At 31.2% G+C, this 24,258-nt stretch overlaps 1 protein-coding gene and 1 long non-coding RNA gene across 4 annotated transcripts in view; one reads left to right on the top strand and one right to left on the bottom strand.

Annotated features, from left to right (window-relative positions):
- LOC141460814 (sodium/calcium exchanger 2-like) overlaps window positions 1-24,258 on the bottom strand; it is a 35,812-nt gene that overhangs the window by 10,945 nt on the left and 609 nt on the right. For 2 of the 3 annotated variants that reach the window (XM_074141170.1, XM_074141180.1), the window contains exons 2-4: window positions 2,601-2,848; window positions 698-997; window positions 40-274 (exon numbers count right to left, since the gene is read on the bottom strand). In XM_074141170.1, coding sequence (XP_073997271.1) covers window positions 40-274; window positions 698-997; window positions 2,601-2,846 — 781 coding nt within the window. In that variant the 5' untranslated portion in view covers window positions 2,847-2,848. The remainder of the gene's footprint in view (window positions 1-39; window positions 275-697; window positions 998-2,600; window positions 2,849-24,258) is intronic. The other variant, XM_074141189.1, reaches the window with a different exon arrangement.
- Window positions 270-3,174, top strand: LOC141460825 (uncharacterized). Its single transcript, XR_012462386.1, has 3 exons — window positions 270-670; window positions 1,360-1,485; window positions 2,924-3,174. It is a non-coding gene; the product is annotated as an uncharacterized lncRNA (long non-coding RNA).

The following is a 24,258-nucleotide window of genomic DNA, read 5'->3' as shown; positions in this document are numbered from 1 at the left end:
TAATAAATTAGGTACAAAGCTAAGAAAAAGTATACCAACTTTCATCACCCCTAAGCGGCCCAAGCTCCAGTTGTTGTTTATTCTTGCTTTGTCTAATGATGCCAAGGCCGCACCAGCCTTTGTCTGCAGAGAAGGCAAACAATGTCAAGAGTGGGAAAAAAATGAATGTCAAAATAGCTTCCCATAGCTCCACTCTATCTGGTGATATCACTCGTAAAATTACAAATAGCCAGATATAAGCTAAGAAGCTAAACAAACCGGTGACCAAAAATACCTGCACAAAACATAAATACATATGGTAAATGTAAGACTTTCAACAAATTTTATAATCAAAAAGCCAGGAAAAGAAATAATCAGAAAAAGTAGTTGTGTAAGTCAAGTGAAAAAGTAAATTCCAGTTCTGAAATTCAAATCCAACATCCTCCAATTCTAAAGATAATAGAGGAGCGGGAAGCTGCTTTATGGCATGTAATAAGATCCAGCAAAATAGCCTTTTCGAAGACTCGCCGAAAATCTCAGCACCAAATAAATAGTGGAAGGCCAATAAACTCTCAGATAAATAGCCAATTTTTCAAAAAACAACAATTTGAAATAAGAAATATTTTACGTGTTGAATACAATAAAAGAAATCCTTAAAAAGAAACGATCGAACCTAATAATGCTATTGAAGGTAACTTTTAAATGATAGTTACTTTACCTTGAATCTATTAATTCTTCTTGTATCATTAACCTCCAGAGATAGCATGCAAATGCTTGTAATAACCAGCAGATTAAATGCAGCCGAACCAACAATTGTACCTGGGCCTAGTTGCCCAGCTTCAAAATGGTGTCCGATTATTTCAATTGTAGAGAGCAAGATCTCTGGTGCAGACGTACCTAAGGCCATTAAAGTTAAATTTGCTACTGTGTCGTTCCAAACTCTAACTTCTACAACTTCTGGTTCATCTTCCCTTAATCCAGCCACTACACCTCCTACCGCATTGTAGCCACCGTTCTGCTAAAACAAAAACAAAATACAGTATTTAATAATAAAGTTTAGAAATGTTGTGTGATTCTCTTTCGAAAAGTAATATTCATCAATTCTTATTAACTGAATAAAATTTGATTCTAAATAATCATTCAAGAAGTTTAGATTGTACTTATTTTTAGGAAACGTTTATAGGAATTATTAAAAACTCATTAACAAATTAACTTTTTACTCATGTGGTAACTCAATGAGCTGATTAATTTAATTTAAATTATTGAGAATTTCAAAATCTTTTAATTCCTATTCCTATAAGTTTTCGTATCACTATTTAATAATAATTTATATTTAATCATTCTCCCACGAAAGTAGCCATTTTTTTTTTTTTTTTACAGGGAATGCTTTGAGACCTTTCAAGATCTGGATGTATCCCACATTTCAAGATGTCAAAGAAATTTTAGAATCTGAGAGAGTATTGGAGGAGTTTCTAGAGTACTGGTTATGAGCGTGTACTATTAAGTGTAAGTCTCGTGGATATCTTCTTTTTATTAATTGGTAAAATATTAATTGTTAAAATAGTAAACTATGAACTTCCGCCCATTTTTCTAAAACCCAATTCATCACACGAAACCTCCTGAAATTAAGAAGATTTTGGTGTTGAAGGATACAACTTGGGTGCATCCATCGTCAGAGGTTTATTCATCAGTTAGGTGTTAAGCATTACGCTAATACTAAGTTTCTTCCTGCTTGCACTAGCCGAATATCTAGTACTCTTTGCTACTTTATTTAAAACAATTTTTTATTTAGTCTTGCATATACCATTATAAAAAATTTGCACACCAATCACTCCACTGCCACTGTACAATTCTAGTGTGTCAGAAGCTTGGTGAGTGGAAGTTTAATTCTCTAAGTTCTATACCAAACTGTTGAATGAACTTCTAATTATGATGAAAATAAATAAAAAAGTTTTCTACGCAGAATAAAACAAGCAATATTTATCCTGCACTGCGGATCCAACCACATTTTCAATATGTTAATATTTTAGAGTGATGAAATAAGCATTGTTTATTTCACATTGAGAAAATCAATGTACTTATGTAGCTGCCTACGCCACAGGTTAATTTAATAAATTGTTTCATTCAATTATTGTAATTTAATAAAATAAATATATATTTAATTTAGCCTTTAAGTAGGAATTTTGTCTTCAACAAGTATTAATTTAGGTAACGAAATTTAATCGCTAAAAAACATATATTTCCAATAAAAACTCAGCTTCTAGATTCAGCGCAATATAGATTCTTTTCACTTTGCCAAGAGATATTAGTAAACATAGACTCTCAATATATCTAGCTGACCTTCCTACATTTGTTAAGGATACCCTTCCAACGCTTTAAAATGTCAGAGAATGGGTCAATGTTAGTTGCTACTAACTTGCCTGAAGAGCATGGACTGTCTTAAGTTCTGTTTATTACACACCTGAATGAATCACACTAAATATTACCTGTATTTGAATTGATTGTTGTTAAAGAGTGTTTCTTTAAAATGCTATAAACTACACCGATTTGAAAATAACTATATATGCACTAAATGTTATGAATAACTGCTCGTTGAAAATTAAATTATATAAAATGAATACCTTTTTAGAGTTTCCTCCAGTCTTTGACATGTATATTTTCCTAGTTTTGCTAGTAATTGTTTCTATTGATGACATAAATATATCCGTAACCATTGCTACACCCAAAAAGAAGTAGAGTAAACCCAAGAAGTACACCACAGTTCTCAAGGTAATATCCCAAGATCTTTCGTCAACAAGCGGCAATAGAAGCCCTTGTGGGCAAATATCTGGTGGTCCATATGGATAGAGTGATGTGTTCACTGTCATTCCTAAAACAAAATTGACCAATTAGTCCTTAAGCTATTTTGAATTACATTTCAACAAAATTATTTAATTTTTTGCAGATTCTCTTACATTTTTCCTGATCACACAGGCAATTTTGATTGAATGTTGAAAAAGAACATGTCGGATAATATATAAGAATACATAAAGGTGTATTTTTTTTTGTAACAGCCTCTAACTAAGCAATAATCAATTCTGAACTGAACTTATATGAAAAAAAAGGTCAGATATAAGTGGGAAATCTCCAATTCGAATCAGAGTATCTACTTTTTAATTCATCCGTTCTTCCAAAAGTTTTTCTTCAAATTTCAGGTATTAATTGTTACTTGGCTTCAATATAGTTTCACTGTACAATAAAGGCTTTTGAGAACAGCTCATCTTCATAAAATCAATTTTCATAAAAAGAATTTCGGAAAGTTGACTAGATTGCCAAGAATTGCTAAGCAGAAGTAGCAAAATAGTTTAACTTCGGCTGTAAGAAATTGGAAGTACAAAGCCCGACGATTGAGAAGAGATGTAAAACTAAATTATTTTTCTGATATACAACTATTATATTTACAACAATTATATTATACAACTAGAAACAAATACAGAGCACAAATAAAGAAAGAGAAAAAGTCATATAAAAATAAATTACTAATAAGTAAATTTTAACTTTTATGTATATTTAGAACACCGAACAATTTTGATATTTTATTATATCAACAGTTAGAATACTATCTTTAAAGAAAATCTTTATCATAGATTTATTATTTCTTACTAAACGATCACTAACCAGATGCCAGAAGTACACTGAAAATAGCTTCGAACGCTATTTAACTAAGATGTTACCGTACCTTAAATTAAAAAAATAATAATAAAATATTAAAATGTGTGAGAAGAAAGGAATGTCCTGATTGGTTTAAAATAAGCAAAAACATTTTGATTTTTTTAAAACAAAATTTCAATAATTTATAGCATCGATCACATCACATCTTCTGTATCTAAATACAAAAAGGCCAAACGTATATCTTCTCTTTGACATAGTGGTTTAAGGATAGTTTATAATACTTTTTTTACCCAAAAAAGTAACTTTCGGGAAGTGTTTTTGTTATAGCAAAAGTCTAACTGAACTTATATGAATAAATAATTACCAAACTTATACTTAATTAATAGCACACTTATTAATAAATTACAGATTACTTCTTGCTATATTTATCTTTTCAAAAAATAAACATACGAAATTCACCAACCAGTTTTACTTGGCTTCTACCAGTTGCACAATAACCCCTCCAGAGCATTACCACTAGGTAATACTCGTACACTCCTTAGATATAGCGTGCTTTTTTTATTTAACTATTTATATTTAATTCTGTCTGGTTTCGATTTCCATCCATCTTCAGTGAACTGTTCAGGATATGTTTGAGAAATCTAACTTTCATTGATAAAGTCCCTCTTTATCACCACATATTATCACTTTGCGTTAAATACATACTTGTACATATTATACGTTAAATATATAGCGCATACATATGCGCTAAATACATACTTGTCGATGCAAATTCTTATTTATTTTCGAGAACTCCTTTTTAGAGCAATTGATATTCAGCCTTTCTTATGTTAGATAAAATATTGTTGACAGATTTTTTTTTTTAATTAAGTAATACGTTTTTTCTTTCTATTTATTTAACTTCAATTCTAACAATTAACTCATGTCTCGGACATTACAATTTTATGGTATCATCGTATTAAACATCATGGGCAAAACATTCCTCTAATTTCTAAATGCATCGTTTCCATTATGAACAATAAAGGATTGTACTTTGTAAGAAGTTATGTTGGTTCAGTTAACTTTTTTCTTTTTTATTTAATTAACTAATTGCTTTTCATTATCATTCAAGTAGTTCACTGACATTTTTTATTATTATGTAACATAATTCCTTCAACGTAGGTGCTAAACAAGTGCAATTGAATTTTGTACGTTTATTATAAACAACTTTTTGTTTTTAATACAAATTCCTGAAAGTTTATTCTCAAATATTTTTTCTACCAGCTTCATGCTACAAATCTGCTTTTCTTGAGGTTCTTCAATTCTACTACCTGAGAAACACTTCTACATTACAGAAATTTATAGAAAAGATTTTCTATTTCGAAACTAATATCATTTCCTTTAATAACAATTATTAATATTGAAATTCGAACTTATGCTTTTGTCTGCAGTTTAGTCAGTGTTAAGGGCAATGCACCATTCATACCAAATAACTTTGGCTTCCGCATATCCTATATCCAGGGCAGACGCATACAACCAGCAAAAACAACATAGTACTTTTCAAAATATGTGATGAGACTATAAACTGTTCTCTAGACAAATAAAAGCAATTTTTTGTTTATGTTGTTAACAGTGTAGATGATGTAAAAACTTTTAAATTTTTAAGTTAGGGAGAGAAATTCATTTTCATTTAATAAGCTTAAATATTGATTGATACCAATATAGGGTCTCAAAAATTATTCAACTGCTTTAAAAAAAACTTTGATTCTAACCCGATGATTTAATTTTATTATGTACTTATAAGAGGTTTGGCTTAGTTTGTAAAACTGCAGAAGAGGATTGGACTTTTTAGAAGTTTCGCAATGTGTCAATGGACCCGAATTTTTGAGACGTATTTATTTATTACTATGATTACAGTTTATACATCCTAAGATCCAATATATGATATTTTAGAGAGAAGTAAAAACCCATCCACCATTACCTAATATTGTCCTGAAACGAACTTGACCAGAAAAATATTTATTTTTGTTTTAAAGTGAAATACTCGTATTTCACTATGTGTTCATATCATGCTTAATGTCCAAACATAAGAAAAGAGAAAAGTTCAACTAAATTGAACTTCTTTTCAGCAAAGTGGTACTTCTTGTTTGATGAGTTTCACAAACACAAACTATAAAGACACATTTATTCCTCATAAATAGGATGTAAGTTATAGGACTGTACATTACTCTAAGTAATAAAGTGTCCCTAATTGAATTTTTCAAGTAAAAAATTTAACGAGTAAAAGTTGTAAATCTACCTAAATTCAGTAAGTGTACAAAATTTAAATACAATTTTTGGAACAATTTTGAGAAAATTGAAAAACAAGCTAACTTCCTGTCAGATCCCACAGTTACAGCAATATAAAGTTAGCAACTTCCCGTGATATGCAAACTTTGCTGTATCAAAAAAACTGATAAGTCTTTTAAAATTTCAAATAATTTCATTTCATTTAATTTTTAATAATTTTTTGAATTGTTACAAAGCCAACTTACCTTGTTTTGTATTTAAGCCATGGATTATGTGTATTTTGAAAAAATATTAAGAATTTTAAGCGGTTATTCTCTTTTACCCATGTGCTCTGCCTCCTAGCTATAGACTTTAAAATTATTGTTTCATAAAAAGTTGGGACATTAAATTTATTTTACACATTTTTCTTATCAAGATATTTTATTTATATACACATCTTTTGGAGGGAGATGCATTAATAATTGTAATATCTTACTTCAAATGTATGACCAATCTGCTTTCTAACTAGATATGAGATAAATAATCCCTGGTGCTCCTTCCCCTAAGCCTAGATTTACCGAGGAAGGCTCTCCCAGGCAACAGGGAACCAGGTTTTCCTGGGAAATTTCAGGTAGTTAGGGGAGCCGATCATTGGGATAACAACTTCTTTACAGCCCTCCCCTCTTAAAAAAGGGTATATGCTCCTCCATTATTCGGTAAGTATTCAGGCTTTCTGCGGGAAGTGAAATGCCTTCCCATTTCGCGTTCCCACTTATCTGAAGTGCATCAGTAGTTTTGTTCACAATACAGTCAGTCCAGTGCCATCCTTATTTCGATTACAGATCATATGACGCTAAGGAAGAGTAGAGGAGTGAGAGTGCAACAGAGAAAAATTAAAACCGTTTAAACATCAAATTATTCGTAGATATTCTTGCAGAAACTTTTAATAATTCATTTAATATTTAATTACTTAATAATCTTTTATAATATTATACTAGTAAAGAAGAGTACATGTAAAAGCGTAATTAGTCATTGAATAGATCATAGACGAAGTAACTAAAAATAGCAGTACGTAACGAATAATCCATTAACCAAAACAAAGATGATTGTAATTTTTTGTTAACAAATAAAAAGATCGCATAACTTTTATTTGGTTGAAGAAAATGACGAAGTGAAAACGTGTTTAGTAAATAGAAAGTGAGAAAACAAGGTCACGTTTCTTTTTTTATTACTAGAACGTTAAAAAAAGGAAATTTGTACAGAGGAAATCATGCTCTCCGCTTCCCAATTAAACAGCAACAACCGAGTTTGTTCACTGTAACAATGACAGTACAAGTTTTGTTTAGTAAACTTAGCTGTTAGCAATCTACAATCATCCAATAACGGAGATTAGTTACATTAAAGTCTTCATTGTAACAGTATCGATTAATCTATAAATTTTGTTAGAATACTTTGTGCTCATTTAAACTTTCTGAACTCTTTTATTCTAATATTAATATATGTTTTCGTGTTCAATAGGAAAACAAAAATGCGCCTTCAGTAAATCAAGAAAAATGAAGAATGAAAAACTTTCGGCATACGTTGTAGATGAATTAAAAGAAGTTTACATTTACAAGAGCGTAAACTTTTTAAAATTCGGCAGCCTCATGGATAAAATAAGCGACTAAATAAAAAGAAGAATTATGGGGCCATCCGCGTATTTCATTTTAATGGCAGTTGTTCCATTCTAAGTTACTTTCCAGAGCTGCGAAGAAGAAATTTTAGTAAAAGAGTGGTAAAAGGCCACGGAGCAAATGAAACGATAAGGTGAAACGCAACTTGAGCGTCGCACTGAAAAGAGCAGAGCACATGATTTGGACAGCGACAGATTTGGAGCCAGGGAGTTAAGGATGCTATGGATTGTAGCGCAGAGCATGCTACAGCTTAAAAAACGTTTCACAACTTAGTAATTAATTACTACCTCGTCGGTTACCTTTCATTGATTCCGAATTTAAAATATGAAGAAAACCATAGTATTTGAATATCAAATCAAAATTTTATTGTTTTTGAGTAATACAACTCATAACACGAGTTAGGCAAAATCTATAAAAAATTAACTAAATACAAATCTGTTCAATATATACAATACAAAAATAAATTATCCACAAAATTATAATTACAGCTCAGGACACCAACCACCCCCAAGAAGGAAAACGATCCGGTATTTCTCCGGAATTTCAAGAATTTTCTCAGAAATTGTCAGGACATTTAGTTGGGTTAAATAGAAATCATAATATCAAAGTATTTTTTCAGAATATTAATGGTTTTAATAATTTATTTAATATAGATTTAGATATTTTAAAAAGATTAGCAAAATTTGATATAATAGGTTTATGTGAAACTTGGAAGGTAAATGAAAATATTAAATTGCCTCTTTATTTGGATAATTTTGAAACGTTTGTAAGTCCGGTTGTTAAAGAGAAATCTGTAGGTCGAGCTAGTGGTGGCCTCATGTTATTAATTAATAAGAATTGTAAATTTAGTTCTAGTATTGTTTACAAAGATAACAACATCTTAATAATAGAATTAAACTATGGGACCACTAAAGTTATAGTTGCCTTAATTTATTGGAGGCCTGGTAGTATATTTGATCTTTATGTAGAAACTTTAACTGAAATTCTGAAAGATTTATCGGACACATATAATTGTATTTGAATATAAATCAGTAGAAATAATTAATAATACAACAAAATGCCTCATGTCAAATTAAAAAGTAGAGTGTAAAATTAAAGCCCTTAAAACACAATAACAGTAATAAGTTATAAAAAATAAAGGCGATCCTTATGTACGTCCATAACTTGTTTTTCTATTGTAATATTATAATTTAGTTACTAAAATTAAACTGAAATTAACACGATATCTTGCGATTATTACTAGTGAAAGGATTCAGAACTGGAGCTGATGCTAGAGGTGCAGGTTTTCAAGAGTCTACTTGTGGTTAGTATTGTTATTTTTTTAATTTCCTGAAAAAAAAACAATTATATAATCAGTGATTCATACAAATCAAGAAGTTTTTTTTATTGTCTGTTCATTATCTACTGTGAATTATTATTCTAAACACATATTTTCGAGGAAGATATATGGCGCAGTGAAGGAGAATGATTAGTGGAAAGCTTCGAGACTGGTGGCGGGAATATGTAGAGAGAAAGTGGAAGTAGTAACTCTCCTTCGGAACGGAAATCTCGGTAATAGTAGGCTGTATGAAATTACCTGATTAAGATGGTTCTGCAGACCTTGCAGCACTCGGAAGTAGAAGATTGAAGAAGAAGAACTGAGGCAGAGTGGTAAAAAAAAAGAAACATTTACGAAACCTTGGTTCTCTAGAACAGAGCGCTAGTGTTGGATACATAGATGGAATACTATTTTCAACTTTAACAAGGTTTATTGATTAAATAGTTAAAATTTTCTTATTCAACAGATATACTCGTATTTCCTGTTTTATTTCAACTAAAATTATTTCTGATAGTAAATAAATTAAAGATATTTATAGTGTCCTTTGTTTTAGAACAAAAATGATTGGTAACATCAAGGAATCGTTTAATTTCACCATTTATTAAATTAAATTTATTAAAAGTGCATTCCATTAGTTGCTTATTTTCTTATTACTCCCATTCAAGCCGATTAAAAACCAAACTGAAACGTGAAAAAAATTGACCAATAAAAAACAAGTATTCATTTTCGTTTTATTGCCCTTGAACATTATTTATTATTTTGATACTTTATATTTTTTATAATTAAATAATCATCTTAGATAGATCTTTCATATTCTTCAATCTCTCTTATCTTTTTAATTAAATTCAATTAACAAACCAAAATAAATTCGCTTTATTCAATAACATCGTTTTCGTGCAACCCAATATGGATTTGTCCTCGAGATGCAACTTTTATCGATTCGCTCGAGGGCCGAGCATTCGTCATTTCTTTACCCATGAGACATAGCGAGCTGTTGGAGTTTCCACCATGCCAATATGATAGAAAGGTGACAATGATGGTTGCGCGCTGTCTCGAATCGAAATCAACCATTACAGTTATGGGCAAGACCGTGCGTATTGGCTAAGTCCCTTAACTGCTTCACTTCATCTATTAACTGGGCCTCTTTGTTTCCTTCAAATAGATGTTCTTTTCCGCGCTGGCCATCATTCCCCTGTCAGAACCACACTATATTGACACAACAGATTGCGAATTCACTGCCCAATGCGCGATAGTAAGCTATCTCATTGCACTAAGCCGCAAATCTCTCTTTCTTTTATCTAAGTTCTCTTATTTCGGCCGACCAGCATCGATTAGTCGATTAGCATGAGCAGCTCCGTCTTTTTGATTATCACTTCAATTGCCAACATTATCGCAGCAATTTGTCCAACTGGCTTATAGAGCTGGCAAAACTTGCATGTTCCTACGCGTCTCCAATCCTCTGGTTAGATTCTGACACTTCTTTAGCTGACACATCTATGCCTTTCATTTATTGCCAAATAAAGGAAAGGTTTTCAAAAAATAGGTTATTTAATTTAAACCAAAAAATCTTATTGATCCATTTATTTTGATGCACAATCGATTGTAAGGATAAATTCCAGCTTTTCAAACAAAAATCCATACTGAAAGATTAAAATAGCTACACGTAATTCAAATAGAAAAATAACAGTTGTCTTACTACGTCATTTTATACTATAGGTCACGTTAAATACGTGGTCCTGCCAAGGTGAGTTTGACTTGAACGTATAGTAGGTAATCTGACATCATGGTTGATATCATAGAGGTGGGAGGTCAACAATGAATAATTTCATCAAATAACAAACAGGGCCGACCTCTCCTGCAGTATGACTGTTATTAAGAATTTTTGTTTTGTTTTTCTAATTTTACACTTTTAATAAATAATTTATTCAATAAATAACTAATTACATAACAAATCGATGAGTCATATATGACATTACAACTGCAGAGATATTTTAAGAAGTTACTTGTTTAAATCACTGTTTTTATTTTGATTTTTTTTTTTAAATTAAGGCGCGGCAACAACTGAGGTTATTAGCTAAGGAGCCTTTTTCATTGCACTGATGTCTCCGGACGATGTTCTCTCGTTACCGATAAAATTTCTTGGGCGAGTGAGAAAGAGGTTTCTCAGAAGAAAAAACCTAAGGACGAACATCCATATAGAACTGCATAAACTGGTGTTTTCTATTGAATATGTTATTAATAGTATAAAAGTGTGCAATTATATAAGCCAGCAATAATAGAAGGATCAATGTGGTCCTTCCAGAGAGGAATATTGGCTTTACAGAAATATGATCAAATAAAAAGTAGATAGGAGAAAGTAACAAAACTGAAAATGAAGTAATGGACAGAAGTAAACAAATATTTTTATTACGTTTACTTATTTTCAAATTTTTACATCTCTTTAACACAGTAGTAAATTGATATTCGATTTCAATATTACTGGTGTAATGGAAGGGAGTTGTTACTCAAGGGTTAAACTTGCTCGGACTGCTGTCTTTAGTGCTCTAATTAGAGTGAATCAGCAGGCCTGAAATTATTTTGAAGAATAAAGACTGGACAGTAGAGTTGGAGTTGTGTAAACAGTTTCAAATGGAACGGGATTTGGCTTCATCCAGGAAAAACGGGATGCTGACTATGGATGAAATGTTTGGGAACAGGGACGGAGAAGTGAACTCATTTGCAGGAGTTTTTTGAAAGAATTATTTGGATTCATTGAAAATTACAACGCTTGGCCTACTGCCACAGTACCTCCAGATTGCTTTATTAAAATGGTGTGTATAAAGAAGGATCGCCCTCCGTAATCGTCACAATTGTCTGAATCTTTTCTCTTTTGATTGTGGACATATTATAATTTTGGTCTAAAGAAAAAAAAAAGTCTTACTTTGTTTACATCAGATTGAATTGTGTTGGTTGAAGTAACAGAGGTAAAGAACCCTGTCAGACAATCATCTCACTTCTGCTTGCAACGATAGTTCTAACCAATTAGTTTTCCTTAGAAGGGCGTCTATTGATTATTGGTTTAAGAAGTCGGCTACCCGGAGAGAAAAGAGAGGAGTTCACCCAAGATTTTGGTGCTTACCCAGACGGTTTTATTGCCAAGGAAGTGGTTTTATAAGAAGTTTTGAATTCACTCTCCACCACAGTTAAAATGTCAGACTACAAGACATAATTGATAAATCTACTTACTAGTATTAATACTAGTATTAATAAATGTACTTATTTATATATTTATATTTGGTTATAACGTTATTATTATAATATGCACAGATTTATTGAATTTAAATAAACTAAAATACAAAATTCTAGTGAAGAAATTTTTATCACTAAGTTCTTCGAAGCACTGGTATAGTAAGTACTTTGATCAGTTTTTGATCCTACTAGAACCTGTAGACAGCAAAATATAAACAAAAAAAAAATCGTTGAAAAATTTGGAAACATACAGATTAGGTGAAACTGTTCATTTTCGTCCCTCATAAGTAACCTTAAATTAATTTTACCCTTTTTATATCAAAAATCAGACAATAGATATTAAAATTATGTTATTCCATGTTTGAGTTTTAAGAGGATTAATTTATATATTTTAATTCGATGAAGATACGATTCGTTTTTCTCATGGCCAATGTTTGCCCTTTGAATATTATTCCATCGCAACTCCTGTTCCAAAATGATGATACGTTGCAATATTAGCTCTCTCTAGCAGTATAGTAAGTAAAATATAAAACATAGGAATTTAAATTCACCTGTTCCAAGTATGTCAAGGTTAGTTATTATACCTAATTGATAAATTATTCTTTAATTACATGTGTCAGTTTTTGTTTCTTTCTTCAATGTTTTACTCGTAATACATTTCCTTTCCTGTCTGCTATTACCTAGCTTGGCATTAAGAAAACTACTCCATTAGTAATTGTTGCTTAAGGCGAAATGAGTTCATTCAATGGTGTATTTGCCAACACCTCTTTTTCTAATAATTTCTATCAAAATTCTAGTATCCTCGATTTAATTTGTTAACATCATTCTTTAAAAATATATCGGCTATCCAAAATGTAAAAATAATCGCAGATCACATGTAAGACCATGTTCAACTTCTGTACATTCTGGCCCGTAAGGTTGCAGTTTCTTCCTCTTCTGACTGTCTTACTAAAACAGCTCAAACTTGGCCTCAGATAGAGCTACGAAATCATAAAATAAATATAGTCAAATTCACCTAGCCCTAAGGACTTTCAACACATTTTTAAAATAAGCAGTAGCGAACTTCCACTACAAATTAAAACTAATCTTTATTAGGATTTAAAATACAACGCTAATTTCAAACGTTTAACTTTTTTTAACTAATCGATTGTACATAAAAAAGTAAGCTTTTAACTGTGTTTGTGAAAGTAGGTATTCATTTACATGAAGTCTTATTACCATGTGAGTAAGATATTCAACGGCAAAAGCTTTGTAAGTGGAAATCAAATTTCTCTACGTGAACCTGATGTTTTAATCACAGAATTTGATCAAAATTTGAAAAAAAAAATTGATTCACAAAAAAAACGCATGATGTGAGGATGAAATATCAGATATTTTCCAGCATGGCGGATCCAATAATGTGTTAAACATTTTCAAAATGAGTTTTTATTTTTCGAATCCCTAAATATTCTTCAATTTGGTAAGTATGTTCACTATATCTCTTAAAAAAAGTCACTTTTTCTAACTTTTCTCAGTGTTACTTCTTCCAATGTCTATCTATTTAAATTTCTATTATCTAAATCTATTTACATACTGAACTTATTCATTCTTTGCGGAAAAAAAGCTTTCATAAACAAAACTTAGGTTGGGCAGTCTGCCTAATTCTGTACTAATCAATATTACATATTACTTTTACTATGGAGAATTTATTCAATGCCTGATGAGCACCTCATGAACCATTACATCATAACACCAAATGAAGTTCATCCTAGACCTCATCTAATAATCTTAAACTTCTTTCTGTCTCATTTAATAACTTCTTTATAACGATTACAAATTCATCATGCATTCTTTTATGCATTACACCTAATCTCTTTCTACTGATGACTAATTCAGACTTTGTTTTAAAGGTGAACAACTTTTTGGATCATTTGAAATTTTAGATTATGAATGAACTTTTATGAGTAACAAAATACTTATTACTCATATTCACAGGTATTGATGCTCTCAACATAGGAAGACATGTTGAATGTTTAAACATTGCGGTAACTTTTTCTGTGTAAAATATCCTCTATAAGTTTCATGACTTGTTAGAAAAAGATCTAAAAGTAGAATTTATTTTAAGTTGGGTCAGTCACCGGCGAGAGACAATTTCTCTCGTAAATAGTTGATACAAGTGAGATTCTTAAATTACAGTGACGTTAATATGTGTTGCTCAAATTTAAAGTAACAAAGAATGCAAAAAATATTCGAACATTGAAACTTAGCCAAAGAAGAATCCATTTCGTAAAAATTAAAAACATTTTGCTTCTATAATAAAAAATAGTGAACATTTTTTAGTATTATTTTGGTTGGGGAACTAATAGGTAACAAAGTAATCATTAATTAAAAACTGGTAAAACAGCACCAGATAATCACACATTCTAGTGTACATTCTCATGGGAAAGATCCTCACAGACTTTGAGATAACTGAGAGGAAGGTCCGCCAAAACTGGGTAAAATGGAAACAATGAGTATAATGATATCCCTAGATAAAGGCGAAATGATCTGGACAATTTAAAATAACAGATAGAGAGATCCCTTATTCAGAAGACAGGGAGGCTAATACAAGCAATGTTCGTAGAGGGTCATTCTACAAATCTTCGTTGTGAACGAAAACTAATCAACGGATATAGTTGATTAGAGGTTAGTAAAAACTAAATGAAAATTATCACAGAAATACCAGAGTCAGCTATTTGGTTAACATTAGCGGCTTGAAAAAAACGAAATGCGAATGCAAACTGGTAAACTTAATTCATATAAAGGGTTATTGAAATTCGATAGACACACACAAAGCATGTCAATTTGTACTTTAAAAGGATCTGAGGGTAAATTCCTCGCAGGAGATCTTTGTTAAATTACTTCCTATAAGGAAATTCAAACGTTCAGTGCAGAAGATATTGTCTGAATAACAAACACCTTTATTATATTTTGCTTAATATACAATGTTCATAAGTAACTTTCCAAACCAGACACTCACAACCAACTAACATGGTTAAAAATTAGTTTTTTAAAATCGATTTAGAAGCATAAGGCACGTTCTATATTTCTTTTACTATCAGATTATTTCACAACGTAAATGTACCGTTAATCCTCAAATTTTGCAATCTTTACCAAACGTAAACAACTGAAATTGACCTCAAATGTTGTGAGCATAAATAGATTTTTTTTTAATTTTTATTGAAAGCAATTATTTTTATAAATCATTGTAACTTTTTTTTTTAAATCTGTTATTGAAATTTGCGACTGCAACGGTTGTTGCAACAAGCAAATGCGATGTAATATAGTGTCTTGATTTAAGATTGGAGAAGGCACCCAGTGGCGACACTCCATTAACATGATCAGATCACTATACTGTTATGAGGAGAGTAGGTCGCGGGTGGGCCCATCTTCTCTTCAATCTCCTTGGAGGATTGCCTGGTAATGTGGAAGAAGATAAGTGTTACAATTAAAGGATTAGGATGAGCTGCTGTAAAGGAATGAAATTTTAAGAAACTAGTTTTAGTAAGGTCGTTGATGAAAGGGATTTTGAAATCATTATGAATGTTGAGGTCAGAAATGTAGAATGGAGCGTTAAGTAGTTTTCGTAGTATTTTTGATTGTAAAGACTGGATGTGTAGAGAGTTGGAACCTTGGAATCATTGTAACTAGAACATTAAAAGCGCATGCTTACAAATCACTTTCTTAGCTAAACAAAAGACCTAAAAAAAAGCCGAGTACAACTCGGGGATTTTCAGGGATTTTGCAAGCTTGGAAGGTTCTAAAGAAGCTACTTCAGGATCAAAGAGCTGTTGAACAAAGCCAATTTATCTACCGTCAAGCCCGTAATCTATCCTATTCAGAGAAGGTTTAAAAAGTGGTTACTTCCTGGGTGTTGAGGGAGAAAATACTCTAGGATATTTCCAGGTCCTGGGATTTCTTAGGTATACAGATTTCCTTAGAAGGGTTGCTTCATTCAGGTGAGAGGTATTATGCTGGCACTGGGCGTTTACCACACAGAAAAGCAAATTTTAAAGATTTATAAATAGGAAAAAACAAAAATAACGAACGCAACCAAATTTTTCTTTTCGAATAGTTAAAAAAAAAAAAATTTACCCCTTCTAGAACTAATTATTGTAAAAACGTCTTTAAAAGAATTTTTCCATCCTCTCCTCCTGGAAACATCAATTTTTTTTAATCTTAACTTCAAAAAATGACGTTACGATATTGTTATTATTGTAAAAAAAAATTCCAAAGCATTTTCGTATTCTCTATTTATAGCCATGATTCGGTTTCACACCATACGATCCGGTTTCTAATGACGACATACTTTCATCATTATACAATCATTGGCTTGAGAAGTTACGCCCACTTAAAGCAGGTTGTTTTCTATTCATTCCTTTCAATCTAGTGGGCGATATGGATATGTAAAACTTCAATATTCACATACCATATACCTTCAAAAAGAAGAAGTATATTACATATGTAATATCAAATAAAAAGCAGTAAAAGAAATGACAGGTAGGATAGTTGTAAAGAGTTGATCGTCAAAAACTGCACGAAAAAGCGAAACGTTTGAAAACACCCAACTTTGACAATTTTTTTTCTCTATTTTTATAAAAGATAAAATTCACAAATTTTCTTTATAATATAGGGCAAATCCTTCTTTATAACCGTAATTTTGTTTAACAACCCAGATCTAATAGATTTCGAGAAAGAACTTGCCGAAAATGATCAAAAATGGTATTTTCAAAAATTGCTCTTCTTGTTTCCTTTTTTGAAAACGAAGCGACTAAACGCGCGAACCGATATTCATAGATGAAGTGTCATTCGAATCGGAGTATTGAGGATGTGCACCAAATGGAAGAGGAGTTAGCCCTATGTATGTGAGGCCTCCTCAAAAATATTGCTTATAACTCTGTAAATCTTAGCCCGATATTGATTGAAATTTCGCAGGATGATAGAGACAGGGCTCCCCTACGTAATATTCAAGCGATGTTCAACTCTTACACCTATTAAGGGGAAGAAAAGAGAAAAGTAGCACTATAAATGATATTAATCGCAATGTTTTAGTGTTAAAAGTTAATGGGATATAGAAGGTTGGAATTTTGTCGTTTTCTAATTCCTTCAAATTTCAAACCTTCATATCTCTCTTCGTGTTGTTCAGATTTTAATGAATCTTTACCGAATTGTAGAGAAGAGTTAGCTCTATAAATTGCAATGTAGCAGTAATAATAGTTAATGAGAAATAGAAGGTTAAAATTTTGTCGTTTTCTAATTCCTTCAAATTTCAAACCTTCACATCTCTCTTCCTAATAGGGCTTAATAAAGATAAATCAGAAGAATTATTTGGAATATAATTAAAATAAAGTATCTATTTATTTATGAAGATGTAATATACGTTTTTCGATTATTATAAAAAAAAACAATTATGAATAAACTGGCCAGCATCACGGTTTGAATAAAAGTTTGCTTCATTTATCTTTTAATATCAAATTATCTTTCACAGATAATTTTTTAAAAAAACAAAGATAAAACAGGATTTAACAAAAGCCGTGTGCACCTCCTAACAAATTGTGGAAAACATCTTCACTGGTTTTCCCAGAATTTTTATTTTCTTGATCCAATTAATAGTTTTTTAGTATTAAATTTAGTTATTTAGTCGTTTCTGTAAATTGTCCCAAATGTGCTCTATTGGGTTTAGGTCTGGTGATATTGCTGGCAGTGTTAAGTGGGTAATGCCGAGACGACGAATTTCCTCAAGAACACATCTGGCACGGCGAGGGCGGGCATTGCCGTCGATAAAAACGAATTGTGGCCCAATATTGTCTCGGAAGTCAGAGACAAACCCCTAAATAATGTCGTCTCTGAAGCTCACCCTATTTAAAGTGCCCTGAATGATGTGCAGTTCAGTACGATTGTAGAGAGTAATTCCACCCCACACCATGGACACCGCCACCGCGGTATGCTGTTACCGGTTGGATGAATTGTGGCTCAAAACGTCTGCTATCACTCGATAAACAGAATCTTGACAATACGAATTCCCAATTTTGGATCTCTCTCAGCCTAGTGTTTACCCATTCCAATCTTGCTCTTCTGTGCCGATTGTCCAAAAGTGGGCCTTCTAACTGGGTGATACGAATGTAAACCAACCTCTCTCAATCGATTTCTAATCGTTTGATCAGATACCTGAACCCTGGTCAAAAAAGGGTTTCTGCGGACATTTATCTTCCTCACTAGGCGGGCTACTCTTACAGTGGTTCTTCGAAAATTCCCACCACCTTGGCATCTTTGTGCAGTTCCAAACTCGCGGTATCTTGGCAATGCTCGGCAAACAACCATTGGCGCAATGTTCAAAGCATTAGCAATTTCAAGCTGAGGAAGGCCCTGGAAATGAAACTGGACAATTAAGTTTGACCTTTCATCACTTAGAGGTCTTCTTCATTCCATGATGAAAAATAAAAATTGAGAAGAAAAAAAAAATTATTCACTTTCAATTGCATTAGAACACTGAATCATTTTAAAGGACAAAATTCGCAATGTTTGTTTTTGTCATTTATCAAAATGAATTAACCTTTGTAAGACTATGAAGTGCATTAATTCCTCAATATAAACAAATATTGAATGCCAAAAAACGGGATAAACATAAAAACATTAGGCAAGTAAATTATTTTATGATATAATAATAATAATAATAATAATGTTTTATTAATAAAATAATACATTCAAAAAGAAATTCAACACATTTTACGGCTTGGTAGAACCGTCTGCCGGAGGTTGATAATACGATAAGTGTGAAAAGAAATAAAAATATAAACAGAATAGAAAGAAAACTATCCAAATTATAAAAAATAAAGACATAATCATACAAACATAATCAATATTACTTTAAATAACCCAAATGTTGTAGATAATTAAATAACTAAATTAAATGAGGAAAAAATAAAATAAATCATACAATATACAGGGTGACCATGGTTACAGGCTCCACCCACTTTTTTTTTAACGGGAAATTTCGAAAAAAGAAAAAACACGTATTTAATCATTTTTAGTCTAGTTTATTTTCAGTGATTGAACCATTTTTTGAAACCCCTGAATCTCGAGATACAGCATCCAACTTTTGTTTTTTCAAATGGAACGTTATATTTTTTGTTGCATATTTTTATAGTATTTGAGCTCCTAAGAAAAACAAAAAAAAAATTTTTGAAATCGGTTAGGTTTTTCAAAAGTTATGGTAATTTAAAATATGAAAAACCAATTTCAGTTTATTGTCAAAATTACGTTATTTTTTTTAAAAAGAATCTGTTCAAACTGGGCTCAATCAACGGACAGGCAAGCCAAAACTCTGGACTCCCACGCTTTGCTTGTAGCAGCACTTATGGTGGCAAAGTCAAGATCTAGGCAGGCTAGAGTTATTCGACGTTCAGGTTGTTTTTTCTACAAACGTTTGGTTTGGAGTTTTAGGAAATCAACTAATCGGCCCATACTTCTACAGAGAGAACTTAACTGGTGCAAGGTATCAAACTATTTTTAAGAGACATTTTGCCAGTTCTGCTTGAAGATGTTCTTCTACAATGTCGGCTAGAAATTTCCATGAAAAGTGCTTAGGGTCTCATTGTCCCATCCAATAGCCACCTCGATCTCTGGACTTAACCCTAATGCTCTATTTTTTGTGGGGATATTTAAAAAATGAGGTGTACAGTAACCTTAATTCCGTGGCTTCAGTCGATGGTCTGAAACGTCGAATAACTCTAGCCTGCCTAGGTATTTACTTTGCCACATAAGTTCATACATATAATGGATAAGGTTAAAAAAAAAAAAAAAAAATTACTGATTAAAATTGAACTGATTAACTAAGTATTGGCGATAAATCCAAGCTTGCTGTGCAAATTTAACAAGGCTTACAAAATTGTCGCCATTAAGAAATCGTACCAACTGACTCTTTCATAAAGTTTTTGCACTTAAATAGGGATACCTAAATTCTGAGAGTATCGGACATACCCTCAAAAAGTGGAATTCTCCTTACTGACTTATTTAAAACAAGGATATGATTGATATTATATATTGAAACAAACGTTATTTTATGTTATTTACAAAATTCCTTAGCAACTTTTGAGTAGTTTAGTTTAAACACATATTTCTGGTAAACTCCAAATCGAAAACCTGCACGATTTTTTATCTCTTTCACTCACTCTTTCAAAGAGAAAGTAAAAAATTAAATTAAAATCTTATATAACCCGTGTTTATTGTTGAGTGAAATTAGTGCTGCAGAAGCACGCTTGATTATGCTATTAAAAGGTAATAAAAGAAGAAAGTTCACCTGTATTGCTTCAGTTACAAAGTGAGCTATGTGAAATATATTATTTTTTAACTAGGCGAGACAACGTTTGAGGTAATCGGCGTCAGAGCGTTTTTCCATGCAAAAAACAAAGTCACTAGACGACAAGTAAAGTCAAATAATGCCTATTTTTTCTTGATTTCCGACTAGCAAACGTCCTTTTCTATAAAGTTTTCATCTTAAATATCAAATAAAATGCAAGGCCTAGACCGGGAATCAAACACAGTACAATACATCATAGCTTTGCGGGGCAACTGGACAATTTAATTCATTTTATGCTTCATTGCTTATTATTTTAGGCCGAAAGAATATACAATGACAGAGCGATCTTAATTGATGCCTAGATAAGATTGATGATCTACTAGATCTCCAGGTCATTGTTGATCTTTTTTAAATAACTTGTTTCACACAATAGCAGCTTTTCCTTGGAAATTATTATGATAGTTATCAGCAGTATTTATTTTTGCATAAGCTCTTTTAAGCTTCATTATTACTATTACAAACATTCCCTCTTTCTTACATTTTTCAGTAACCTCCAGTTAGCAGGATGTTTGTGGTGCGCCCTGTCCTATTTATCAGTATTAGAGCAAATTTTATTGGAATAAATTGGATTCATTGGATTAAACCAAAAACTTGTCTAGCGATTTTGTCATGATGCATTTATTCAAACACGATGGAAAATTAAAAACTTTAAATAAACTTCATCAGTTTTAATACAAAACTTTATTTCTTATCCACAATAAAAGTAAACCAATTAGTTGGATAACATATTAAAACAAGAAAAAAATTATATCTGCCTATTTTATGAAATAAGTATAGCGATATAGAGCGATTATACAAAATGAAATACAACAGAAGAAGATGGTGACGCGATGAATACTGGAACTAACCATGAAACAAATAGAGTAAATAAAACTAAATTTAGATTTTAGTGATCTCAATGTATTTTCCACTAGGGAATCCAATCTTCGGTCATACTACCGTAGCAACATGATTTAAAACGCTTTCATGATCAAATGTGGGATCAATAAACTATTACATAATAAAAACTGAGGACATACGTTTAATGTGAATTGTAATGCTTTTTTTCATCACTTATCTTTACCTAATATTATTAATATACTTAATTTAAAAAAAGAATAAGTTAAATAACATTTTAGAAAGACTTTATGGTGTTTTCCCGACTGTTAGCTCTTATTCATTCGAAAAGACGTAACTACGAACTTGTCAATTTACGATAACACGGATTTCTCCGCATTTAAAGTTTTTATACCCACGAAAGTGGTTTTTAAAGAATTGACTGTTTATGTGTGTAATTTCACCTCAAGAATGAAAGTCCAAATTTTCTATTTCGCATTTTCTTAAAGATTCGCGAACAAAATCCATTAACAGAAAGCATTTTGCAAAATGGATTTTCACTTCTTAAGATTTTATCCAAAACTAACCGGTGATTTTGTTTAGACTTGCAATAGAAAATGCCTAGATATAAAAATTTTATTTGATACTTTAAGAAAATGCCTCATCAAAAAACCACATTAATTACCACTTGCTGAATGGATTTTTCGCGTTTATATATTTTCTCGTATTCATTCTTAATATATTATTTATTCTTATTATTTACTAGGATTGTTTCTAGCGCTAAAAGTGTGATTTCTTAAAAGCATTACCCACACGGATCTACATGTGTACATATAACCTTATTCTAATCATTTTCTCTAAGTTTGCATACTTTTTTTGCAGTCTGGACAATTTCCTGCTAAATTGTTAAGAAAATATAGATAATTTTTTCAAAGTTAACAAAATACTTAGAGCAGAGATCTAACTTGGTAAAAATATAAATTTAAAATAAAAAATAAGTTTACAAAATGCACTACGCGTAACTACCCGAAATTCAATTGGGTGAGCTTATGCGGAATATGAAAAAAATACTTTTTTTCTATAAGTTATACGATCCTTATGGTTTCAAAACCATGAAAACATAATCGCATAATAATAGTTGAATAGATTTTTGAACAGTTTATCGTCATTAGTCCAATGAAGTGTTGGAAACTGAAGTAAAATGACACACTTAAATATCACATAATAGAAATTTTGGCCACCTTGAGAATCACAATCAGAAGGTTTTAAATGTGAAAACTGGCACGCCCTTAGCAACGGTTTTGGACAGAAATGAGAGCTGACATAAAACAGCTTTATCTTGATACTCTCAAAACTCTGTGGGAATTAAGGGAGCCAAATAGGACATTTTTTTCTTCTCTCTGGAAGCCTAATAGATCTATATCTGTTTACCCCTTTAGTAGACTTTAAAGGTATAAATTTAATTAGTAGAATGCCGCTCCATGTTTGACAAAAAAATACCAAGAAACAGAGAAAAAAGTGTTCTCCATTCACTAAGAGGATGTTTTAGAAAGTAGCTTCACCTTTCCTTGGAACCCATTACCATTGAAAAAAAATAGAATAATTAAAATATTTTATTTAAATGAAATAAAAGGATTATATGTTTACTTTCCGAGCCCCAAATTATCTCAGCAGTATTTCCATTGAAACTGCTCTGAGACAAAAGTGTTAAATTTAGAGTACTGATATCATTATCTACTGATAGATTAAGGATTTAAGCTTCATTCAGTCTTAAGTTATCTATATTTATATAAACATTTACACCCAATGCCTTATAAATATGATGAATGCAGAAAAGTGGATGATAAAAGAAAAAGAGAAAACTATGTTGCAGAATCTAACGGTAAATTGTGATGAGCTCAATTTGTTTTTTGTTTTGTGTGTTTTTTTTTAAAAAAAAAACGCACTATGTGCTTAATTACATGCTTAGATTTTTATAAGACATCCAGAGATTACTTTGATTCAATATTTTTCTGGTGAGAACAAATGTTCTGATGGAATTAGTATTTAAATGTCCTTTTGGGATATTTTTACTATACAAATAAAGATAGATTAAATTGGTATTCATTCTTATTATTTATTTCTTTATTAGTTTAGTTTAAAAGGGTGCTAGGACCCTGGAAGGTCACATTATCCAGAAATCTGGAAAAGTACCTGAAAGATATAGCCAGGACAGAAAAAAATTAATTGATAAACATAATGATAGCTTCCATTTGAAACCACGGCAAGAACAAAAGAATTTGCAATTGTTCTTTATTATTCTATTTTTTTTTCTATTGCTTGTGCAAGCTTAAAAACCGATTATAGTAACAAATATAAAAACTGTTTACCTCCACTTATAGACTGAACATTAGATAATATTTATTTTACAATAGATATTTAGTTTAGTTTATAGCTAGTTCAGTCCAGTTCTATGGAATCTATAGCTCAATTCGCCAGTTCTCCGAAAAAATATTCGTTTTGTTGATAAAAACAGTTCTTACTTAAAAATTATTAACAGTTCGGACGAAAACTGAGCAACTACCTAATATCCTTGAAAATTTATTTTAAAAATGTTAACAGAGGATTTACTGGGAATAAATTCAGATGTTATCAGTTTTATAACAAGTATATTTGTTTTGTTTTTTTATATGGTAAGGATGTTTGATTTCCTTATTTCTATTAATTTGTCGTGTTATGTAGTAGTAACATATTACTAAATATAAACATTAAAAGGAACCAAAAAACCCATTTTTGAAATTTTATCCTTTAAACTTCCACATAACCAATTGTTCCTCAAGTTCACGAACTCTACAGTTCCAATTTATTAAACGCTTTGAAGCAGTTAGACGTTGCGAAGATTGTGAGGGATTCGTCAAATAAAAGTTTGCATTAATTGTTAAGTTTTAGTCTGATTCTTCTTTTAAAAATAACTAATGTTTCCATTAGAG

This window comes from Rhodnius prolixus, unplaced genomic scaffold (assembly GCF_049639745.1).
Source record: "Rhodnius prolixus isolate KJV_2025 unplaced genomic scaffold, Rpr scaffold_1, whole genome shotgun sequence".
Taxonomy (NCBI): domain Eukaryota; kingdom Metazoa; phylum Arthropoda; class Insecta; order Hemiptera; family Reduviidae; genus Rhodnius; species Rhodnius prolixus.
This window is presented reverse-complemented; position numbering and strand designations above follow the sequence as displayed.